This window comes from Fragaria vesca, linkage group LG1 (genome assembly GCF_000184155.1).
Source record: "Fragaria vesca subsp. vesca linkage group LG1, FraVesHawaii_1.0, whole genome shotgun sequence".
NCBI classification, from domain to species: Eukaryota; Viridiplantae; Streptophyta; class Magnoliopsida; order Rosales; family Rosaceae; genus Fragaria; species Fragaria vesca.
In genome coordinates this window covers 2,071,785-2,081,613 of record NC_020491.1, presented here as the reverse complement: position 1 = coordinate 2,081,613, position 9,829 = coordinate 2,071,785, and the positions used below count along the sequence as shown (strand labels likewise).

The window sequence follows — 9,829 nt, the reverse complement described above, 5'->3', positions numbered from 1 at the left end:
CTAGATGGGTCTAGAAGAGCCGAGGAGGGTCATGGCGATCCCTTGGCTAGTCATGACGGCTTCTTGGTGGCCCTAGACGGGCCTAGGAGGGTCATGGCGAGTCATGGAGGCTTCTTGGTGGCCCTAGATGGGCGTAGGAGGGTCATGGCGACCCCTTGGCGAGTCATGGCGGCTTCTTGGTGGCCCTAGGTGGGTCTAGGAGGGTCAAAGCGGCCATAGGTGGGTAAAGGCGGGTAAAGACGGCCCAAAGCGGGTCAAGGCGGGTTATGGCGGCCCAAGGCGGGTAAAGGCAGGTCAAGGCAGACCAATGCCACCCAAGGAAGGTCAAGGCGGTCGAAGGTGGGACAGGGCAGGTCATTGCGGCCCCATGGCGGGCCTAGGCAGCCCCTTGGCGGGTCTAGGAGGGTCAAGGCGGCTCTAGGTGGGTCTATGAAGGTCAAGGCGGCCCAATAAGGTTCAAAGCGAGTTAAGACGGCTCAAAGCGGGTTAAGGCGGCTCAAGGCAGTCCAAGGCAGCCCAACGCCCCTTGGCTATTCTAGATGGATCTAGAAGAGCCGAGGATGGTCATGGTGACCCCTTGGCGAGTCATGACGGCTTCTTGGTGGCCCTAGACTAGCTTAGGAGGGTCATGGCGACCCCTTGGCGAGTCATGAAGGCTTCTTAGTGGCCCTAGGTGGGTCTATGAGGGTCAAGGCGGGCCAATACGGGTAAAGGCGGCCTAAGGCGGTCCAAGGCAGGTAAAGGCGGCCTAAGGCAGGTCAAGGCGGGTCATGCGGCCCAAGGCGGTCCAAGGCAGGTCAAGGCGGGTTAAGGCGGACCAAGACGGGCCAAGGCGGGATAAGGTGGCCCTTGGCAGACGTATGCAACCCCTTGGCGTCCCTAGGTGGGTCATGACGGTCCCTAGGGAGGTTAAAACAGCCGTAGACATGTAATGGCAGCCCTTTAGCGGGTTAAGACGGGTAAGGCGTGTAAAGGCAGCCCCCTAGGTGGGTCATGGCGATGCTTTAGCGAGTCATGGCGGTTTCTTGGTGGCATTAGGCAGCCCAAGGCGGTTCAAGGCGGCCCATGGCGGGTCAAGGCTCCCCTTTGGCCGCCTCTTGGCTGCCCTAAGTGGGCATGGAAGAGCCGAGGAGGGTCATGGCGGCTTCTTGGTGGCCTTAGGTGGGTTTAGGAGGGTCAAGGCGGCTTAAGGTGGTTCAATGCGGGTAAAGGCGGCCCTAGGCGGTCCAAGGTGGGTTAAAGGCGGCCCAAGGCAGGTCAAGGCGGGTTAAGGCGGGTCAAGGCGAGTCAAGGCGGTCCATGGCGAGTCATGGCAGCTTCTTGGTGGCCATAGGCGAGTCTAGGAGGGTCAAGGCGGGCCAACGCGGCCTAAAACGGTCCAAGGCGGGTCAAAGTGGGTCAAGGCAGGTCAAGGCGGTTTAAGACGGGCCAAGGCGGGTCAAGGCGGCCTAAGGAAGGCCAAGGCGGGAAAAAGACTGGTCAAGGCGGCCCATGACGGCCCAAAGTGGGTCAAGGCGGGCCAAGGCGGTAAAAGGCAAGCCAGGGCGGTTCAAGGTGGGTTAAGGCGGCCCAATGTGGGTCTACCATCTATGAAGGTCAAGGCGGTCCAATGCGGTTCAAGGTGGGTTAAGGCGGCCCAAAGCGGGTTAAGGCGGCCCAAGGCGGCCAAACTCCCCTTGGCTGCCCTAGATGGGTCTAGAAGAGCCAAGGAGGGTCATGGCGACCCCTTGGCGAGTCATGGCGGCCCTAGACGAGAGTAAGAGGGTCAGGGTGACGCTTTGGCGAGTCATGACGGTTTCTTAATGGCACTAGGCCGCCCAAGGCGGGTTATGGTGGCCCATGGCTGGTAAAGGCAATTCAAGGCGGGTCAAGACTCCCCCTTGGCCGCTGCCCTAGGTGGGCATAGAAGAGCCGAGGAGGGTCATGGCGACCTCTTTGCGAGTCATGGCGGCTTCTTGGTGGCCCTAGACAGGCCTAGGAGGGTCTGGCGAGTCATAGCGGCTTCTTTGTGGCCCTAGGTGGGTTTAGGTAGGTAAAGGCGGCCCAAGGCGGGTCAAAGCGGCCCATGGCGGCCTAAGACGGGTCAAGGCGGGTCAAGGCAGCCCTAGGTGGTCCAAGGCGGATCAAGGCGCTCCATGGCGAGTCATGGCGGCTTCTTAGTGGCCCTAAGCGAGTCTAAGAAGGTCAAGGGGGGGTCAAGGCGGCCCATGGCGGCCCAAAGCGGGTTAAGGCGGGTCAAGGCGGCCCAAGACGGGTCAAGGCGATCCATGGCGAGTCAAGGCAGCTTCTTGGTGGCCCTAGGCGAGTCTAAGAGGGTCAAGGCGGGTCTAGGAGAGTTAAGGCGGGTTAAGGCAAGCCAAGGCCGGTCAAGGCGGCCCTAAGCGGGTCTATGAGGGTCAAGACGGCCTAATGCGGTGCAAGGCGGGTCAAGGAGGCCTGAGGCGGTTCAAGGCTGGTCAAGGCCCCTTGGCGAGTCATGGCGGCTTCTTGGTGGCCCTAGGTGGGTCTAGGAGGGTCACGGCGACCCCTTGGTGAGTCGTGGTGGCTTCTTGGTGGCCCCAGGTGGGTCGAGGAGGGTCAAGGCAGCCCAATACAGGTTAAGGCGGCCCATGGCGGCCCAAGGTGAATCAAGGCGGCTCATGACGGCCCAAAGCGGGTCAAGGTGGTTCAAAGCAGATCAAGGCGGGTCATGGCAGGTCAAGGTGGGCCAATGCCGCCCAAGGAAGGTCAAGGCTGTAGAAGGCGGGCCTAGGCAGCCCCTTGGCGGGTCTAGGAGGGTCAAGGCGGCCCAAAGCTGGTTAAGACGGGCCAAGGCAGTCCAACGCAGTCCAAGGCGGCCCAACGCCCCTTGGCTGCCCTAGATGGGTCTAGAAGAGCTGAGGAGGGTCAAGGCGACCCCTTGGCGAGTCATAGCAGCTTTTTGGTGGCCCTAGACGGGCCTAAGAGGGTCATGGCAACCCCTTGGCAAGTCATGGAGGCTTCTTGGTGGCCCTAGGTGGGTCTAGGAGGGTCAAGGGGATTCAAGGCGGGTCAAAACGGGTCAAGGCGACCCAAGACAGGTCAAGGTGAGGAGGGTCATGGCGGCTTCTTGGTGGCCTTAGACGGGCCATGGAGGGTCATTGCAACCCCTTGGCGAGTCATGGCGGCCTCTTGGTGGCCCTAGGTGGGTCTAGGAGGGTTAAGGCGGGTCAAGGCAGGTCAAGGCGGCCCATGACGGCCCAAAGCGGGTCAAGGCGGCCCTATGTGGGTCTAGGAGGGTCAAGGCTGTTCAAAGCGGGTCAAGGCGAATTAAGACGGACCAAGATAGGCCATGGCTGTTCAAGGTGGCCCCTTGGCAGACATATGCAACCCCTTGGCGTCACGGGTCATGGCGGTCCCCAGGGAGGTCAAAACAGCCCTAGGCGGGTTAAGGCGGGCCAATACAGTTCAAGACGGGTCAAAGCGAGCCAAGGCAGGTCAAGGCGGGTCAAGGCGGTCCAAGGCGGGTTAAGGCGGGCCAAGGCGGTCCAAGACGGGTCAAAGCGGGCCAAGGCAGGTCAAGGCGGGTCAAGGCGGTCCATGGCGAGTCATGGCGGCTCCTTGGTGGCCCTAGGCGAGTCTAAGATGGTCAAGGCGGGTCTAAGAGGGTTAAGGCAGGTTAAGGCGGGCCAAGACGGGTCAAGGCGGATCAAGGAAGGCTAAGGCGGGTTAAAAGAGGGTCAAGATGGGCCAAGACGGGTCAAGGTGGCCCTAAGCAGCTTTGACATGCCAAGGGGCAGCTTTGACCCGCCTTGACCTGCCAAGGGACCGCCTTGACCGCCTTAACATGCCAAGGGGCCACTTTGACCCGCCTTGACCTGCCAAGGGACCGCCTTGGTCCTCCCAGACCCACGTAGGGACCGCCTAGACCTGCTTAGGGACCACCTAAACCCGCTTAGAGGCTACCTAGTGCCACTAAGGGGCTGCCGAGACCTACTTAGCTAGGGCCGCCGAGAGGGCATCTTGACCCGCCGAGAGCCGCCAAGGGGTCGCTTTAACCCGCCTTGGGGCCGCTTTGACCCGCCTTGGCCCTCTTAGACCCATGTAGGGACCACCTAGACTCGCTTAGAGACAGCCTAGACCTACCAAAAGATCGCCTTGACCCACCTAGACCAACTTTGGGGCTGTCTAGACCTGCCAAGGGGCTGCCGAAACACGTCTAGGGCCGCTAAGGGGCTGCCGAGACCCACTTAATGAAGCCAAGGGGGCGTCTTAACCCGTCTAGAGCCGTCAAGACCTACTTAAGACCCGCGTAAAGACTGCCTTGACCCGCCAAGTCCACAATATATCACATGAGGGTAGATAAACGTATTACTAATTTACTATTATTTACTATTATGTATTAGTAGTAAACTTCATTCTATCTCAAAGAGAGGCCTAGTTTTCCTTTTCCTAAATTTACTAGGACAAATCTCATCATCTGAATGAAGCCCCACCAATGCACAATACCCTCTTTACTTTCAATCGTATATTACAACAAAGTGCAAAAGAAGAAGAAGAAGAAGAAGAAGAAGAGTTTGTACAACTATTATAAGCTAAGCTTCTCCTTAGCACCTCTATCTCCAGCTACGCCCTTTTGGTCCTTGATACCCTGGCCTCCTCGTTCATACTACTGATAACTCCATCGTTTTTGTGATGAAGTGTTCTAGACGGTGTAGTTCTGCTGGATAGTTTCGATATCAAGCCCCTTCAGCTTGACCACAGATTGGACGTGCCCCTTTAAGGTGTGGAGCTCCCTCAGCCTGCAGATGTATATGTAACATGTACAAAATCAATGAATGCAACTCTCAGGTATACTAGTCTATGTTCTTCAAATCAAGTCTTAACTGAGATTAATTTCTAATGTGAGTGACAATTTCTCATTCCTCTATGTTTTTGTATAGATATACACGTAGGCGTTGGATTCATACAGAACATCTGAAAGAGAGACCTTTGAATTGATCTATTGAGGTTACAAGGAAGCATCAAGGTAAAAATGGATGCCCTTTTGATCAAACTCTCTTCAGCTGTAGCATTGATTGGAATGTGTACATTAGTGGTTCTAAAACTGGTCTGGTTATTAATTTTACCTAGCAACTTCTGCTCGTCTCTTGGCTTGCTCAGCTATCGATTGCTCATCCCCATGGTGGTTGCCGTGGAACAATTCCGGAGGAGACTGGAGACCAGAGAGTGTTCGTTGAGTTGCTGCCCACTGTGCCTCTCTCTCAGCCTTTCCATAGTCATTGTTTGTTGAGAAGGCAGTCTTGATAGGTAGTCAAAACACACACATTGCACAAAACAAGATTAAGCAGTCATGCAACAAAAAAGGATTTGAAAATGTCAAGACTAGCTAGAAACAAACCTTGTGCTGTACAACACTATCCCAAGCATGGCCACTCAATGCGTAACGGATTATGAACTTGAAGATGTCGAGAGGGAAGTAGGTGACAATGCTGTAGATCCAGATAACACCTGCCCATCCCCATCCGACACCATCGATTCTAGCAAAGCCCCAGCTACAATACACAGCAATGAGGGTAGCCACCTGTATAACATATGAAAATACCAAACTTAGGCAAGATAACGAGTTTCTAAAGCTAGCTAGTTTGAACATTATGGAACAAGGCAGAAATGAGCCACTAACCAACTGCGCTGCAAGAAAGGCACCCATGAGCATGGTACCGGGGCGTTCAAGAAAGGAGAAGCTCCTTGATCGGGTCACGAAGATGAGCGCTTGACTGAGAATGCTCACTTGGAGGTAGACAGCAGAGGTAAGCTGCGCCGCGTCGTCCCCAATATGTCGCACACCAAATACTCTCTGCAAACAGTTGATACTTCTATTAGGCTTGCTTTATATAAAAGTTGTTAGTTCAGGTTTTTAGTGTGGCATTTTGAACTTACAGAGAAGAACTGAGTGCTGTGTGCAATCCAGAAGAAGACCACAGTCATGACAGCCATGTAAGTTCCGAGGACAATTCCAGTGGCAAAGATTTCCTTGAGCTTCCAGGAGTCGGGCAGAGGAGATGGCTTCACTCTATCCTTAGAGATGGTCATGATGGTGCCGTCATTCAAGATTGCAATGACCAAGACCATGAATGGTGAGAAGTCAAACTTCCAGATGAGAGCAAGGAGCATGAATCCCACCACAATACGGATTGTGATGGAAACAGCATAAATGGTGTAGTTCTTCATCCTCTGGAAGATGGCTCTGCTTGTCAACACGGCGCTCACTATAACACTCAGGCCTGGCTCAGTCAGTACAATGTCTGAGGCACTCCTGGCTGCATCAGTTGCATCATCCACTGCAATGCCAATGTCTGCTCTCTTGAGAGCCGGGGCGTCATTCACACCATCTCCGGTCATACCACAGATGTGTTTCCTCTCCTGCAGCTTCTTGACAATCTCATACTTGTGCTCTGCATATATGCATGTCCAAATTGAATTAGTTTCTGACTTCTTTCTTTGATTATGCTCCATGAAAAGAAAAAACATATGCTTACCAGGGAAGACTCCAGCAAATCCATCAGCCTTTTCAATGAGCTCATCAACAGGAATTGTAGCAATGGACTCGTCCAAGCTTTGGCCAAGAAGGGTAGATGAAGGGTACATGTTGGTGCCCATGCCAAGCCTTCGGCCGGTCTCCTTTCCAATGGCAAGTTGGTCACCAGTGATCATCTTTACATTGACACCAAGCTCAAGAGCACGGCGGATAGTCTCGGCACTGTCATGCCTTGGAGGATCAAAGAGAGGCAATAGACCAACAAACTCCCATGGATCACCAGCACTTTCCTTGGTCTTCTCTGATACTGTCTGTAGATGAATAAAGAAAAAAGATAAATCCAGCAAATTCATCACAATGTGGATACAATGAACACCACTAAGTAATAGTTATGATGTCAAATTTATTCACCTGTCGTGCCACACCCAATGAACGAAGACCACGGTCAGCATAGTTGTCAATGACTTCGTGTGCCTTCTTCCTCGCTTCTCCCTTAAGGTCACATAGGTCAATGATCTGGTGAATGAGCAAAACAGTTATATGTCAGTCTTGAAAATGTAGCTACAGAAGTAAATCAATTGGTACAATAAGACTAGATCATATCTTACTTGCTCAGGAGCACCCTTGCTGCATCTGTGCCAATCCCCATTGCTATCAATGTAGGTGATTGCTGTGCGCTTTTCGACAGGGTTGAAGGGCAGGAAATGTACCTCAGTGATCCCTGCTCTTGCCTACAATGTAAGTTGCAGTTGCTTCAATCACTACAATTCATAGGGTAGAAAAACACTAGGTTAATGGTGATGTGTGTACCTCCTTTGGGTCACCCAGCATCCCAACAATTGAAGCATCGATTGCGTCCTGGTTTTCTATCCTGGAAGCCCTGGCAGAGAGCAAGACCACTCCATCTTTGTCCAAGTTCTTAGGGAACACCTGTAATTACAATGACATCAGAACAACTAAGCACTCACGTTATCAAGAGTATCGATCATGAGCACATGCATAATGATAATATTACTTTCTCACTAACCTCAATCAGACTCTTGTCGACAGTAAGCTTGTTGAGGGTGAGAGTTCCGGTCTTGTCACTGCAAAGTACATCCATTCCTGCCATTTCTTCAATGGCTGTCATCCTCTTGGTGATGGCACCCTGCTGTGACAAGCGGTGAGACCCAATAGCCATGGTCACGGATAACACCGTTGGCATGGCAATGGGGATACCTCCGATTAGGAGCACCAACAGATTGTCAATACCATCTCTATATGCCCTGTGCTGAATGGGGTACATCACCAATATCTCAATCACCATTCCAACTCCAATGGAGCAGATGCAGAAGTTACCAATAGATGTCAACACCTGTTTACACAATCCAATACGTCATACTAGTCCAAAAGTGTTCAAAGATTGAATCAAAATGCATGACATAAATTTGTTCACCACAACCACTAAAACACCATCATACATACCTTTTGGAAGTGACCAACTTGGTTGGTGCTATCCACCAAGTGTGCAGCCTTGCCAAAGAAAGTGTGGACTCCAGTTGCGATAACAACAGCCTCAATCTCACCCTGCTTGCAAGTAGATCCAGAGAAGACCTCATCGCCGGGGTTTTTGGTAACCGGTAGGGATTCACCAGTGAGTGCAGCCTGGTCAATCTTTAAAGGATCACCTTCCAGGAGACGAGCATCAGCTGGGACTATGTCTCCCAACTTAATGCTGATGATATCCCCGGGTACCAAAATTTCTGCCTCTTTCTCACCCCATTTTCCATCCCTTAACACCTACATTCCAATTTCAGTTTAGTCCTAATAGAAACACTTTTGTGCATTAATTGGGAAATTGTCTTCAATGCATGTACATTTCAAATTCAAATTAGTCCTAATTAAGAAACATGTATGCATTAAGATCCTTGATTAATATGAATATGGATATGAACCTTGGTCTTGGGGGCAAGACTAGCCATAAGAGCTGCGGCAGCATTGCCAGCATTGTTCTCTTCGATAAATGAGATAGTTGAGTTGATGAACAGAAGCACCACAATACCGACGAAGTCCGGCCAATCCGTAGGCTTTCCCTGTTCACATTTCATTGTCAAATACCATAACTTTCACCGCAAGAAATCGAAACTAACTACACGAAACAATATTCTAACTAGTTCCAGTTGCACTGCATACCCCTCCATTGGCCAAAGCAATGGCCATGATTGCAGCCAGCTCCATCACCCATGATAAGGGATTCCACATGAACCCTAGGAACTTGAGAACCTTGCTCTCCTTCTTTTCCTCAAGCTTATTCTTGCCGAAAACCTGAAGCCTTTTCGTTCCCTCATCTGTGCTCAACCCTTGTTTCGAGCATTTCAGCTGCTCGAACACTTCCTCCACCGGGATTTTCTCCTGCATTACACAAATTTTTCACAACTCAATTAATCCGCAGCAGTGTCCTCAATACAAAGTTCAAGTACTAAAATGCAGAAGCTAGCTTACAAGGTCGACATTCTCGTTCTTCACGTCCTCCAAGGAGATATCGGCCATGGTTGGATATGTTCTGAAGAAAAACGCCTAACAATAACTTACTTAGGCTCTTCTTCTTCTTCTTCTTAGTCTTATTCTTCTCTCATGCACCTCCCTTACAAGGCCTCCTCATCCGCCAAAGCCTGGCTTCTGAAGAGACTGGAAAGAGGGAGGTCGAGAGAATATGGAGATGAAAGTAAAAAGGATATGTAAATTGAGATTTGTCCGATTCTTCGGACCCTTATTATTAATCTGTTCCAATGGCCTAAGGCTCTACTGCTGCAACCTTGTCTGGTTTTATACAAGAGGAAGACAATGGAATTGGAGGGTCACCTGATTCATCGGAAGCCGGAGGAGTTTGTTAGAGGTGTTTGTGGCTCTCATTCTTACCTTATTATTGTGTTGTCATTTGCATGGATATAGGACTCGATCGTTTTTTCCGTACGTACAACCAACTCAGAGAGGCAATTTAACCATATTGGTTGAGACTATACTTGCTTTCGAACTAGGCAACCCAACAGTCATGTTGCATCTATAATAAGCTTTAGAAGATGTAGAAAAGACATTGATGAAAAGACAGACTTGTAGATGCAACACTCTTGGTGAATCTATAATCATATATATATGTCATTCTTACTCGGTACAAAAGGACATATATAGATCACTTCAATGAAACACTACAGTTCTTACTACATGCAGTTCTTTAATGCAAAGATTTTCCTTCTTTTGTTTTGTGACCAAAGATTATAGTAGCTTGAACAAGAATGCTAACTACGCTAAGATCGATAAAGGGAAAACAGAGTAATGTGGTTTCTTGTTTTAATG

At 50.9% G+C, this 9,829-nt stretch overlaps 1 protein-coding gene across 1 annotated transcript; it reads right to left on the bottom strand.

The window, feature by feature from the left end:
• Window positions 1-4,663: 4,663 nt before the first annotated feature.
• LOC101291366 (ATPase 8, plasma membrane-type-like) lies at window positions 4,664-9,025 on the bottom strand. Its single transcript, XM_004287170.1, has 14 exons — window positions 8,978-9,025; window positions 8,669-8,887; window positions 8,431-8,568; window positions 7,961-8,275; window positions 7,524-7,850; window positions 7,307-7,426; window positions 7,105-7,227; window positions 6,908-7,012; window positions 6,498-6,807; window positions 5,899-6,413; window positions 5,642-5,815; window positions 5,360-5,542; window positions 5,088-5,260; window positions 4,664-4,760 (listed from the first exon to the last, which is right to left on the bottom strand). Exons 1-14 carry the CDS (start codon window positions 9,023-9,025, stop codon window positions 4,664-4,666), a joined length of 2,847 nt encoding a protein of 948 aa, XP_004287218.1.
• Between the last annotated feature and the right edge of the window lie 804 nt (window positions 9,026-9,829).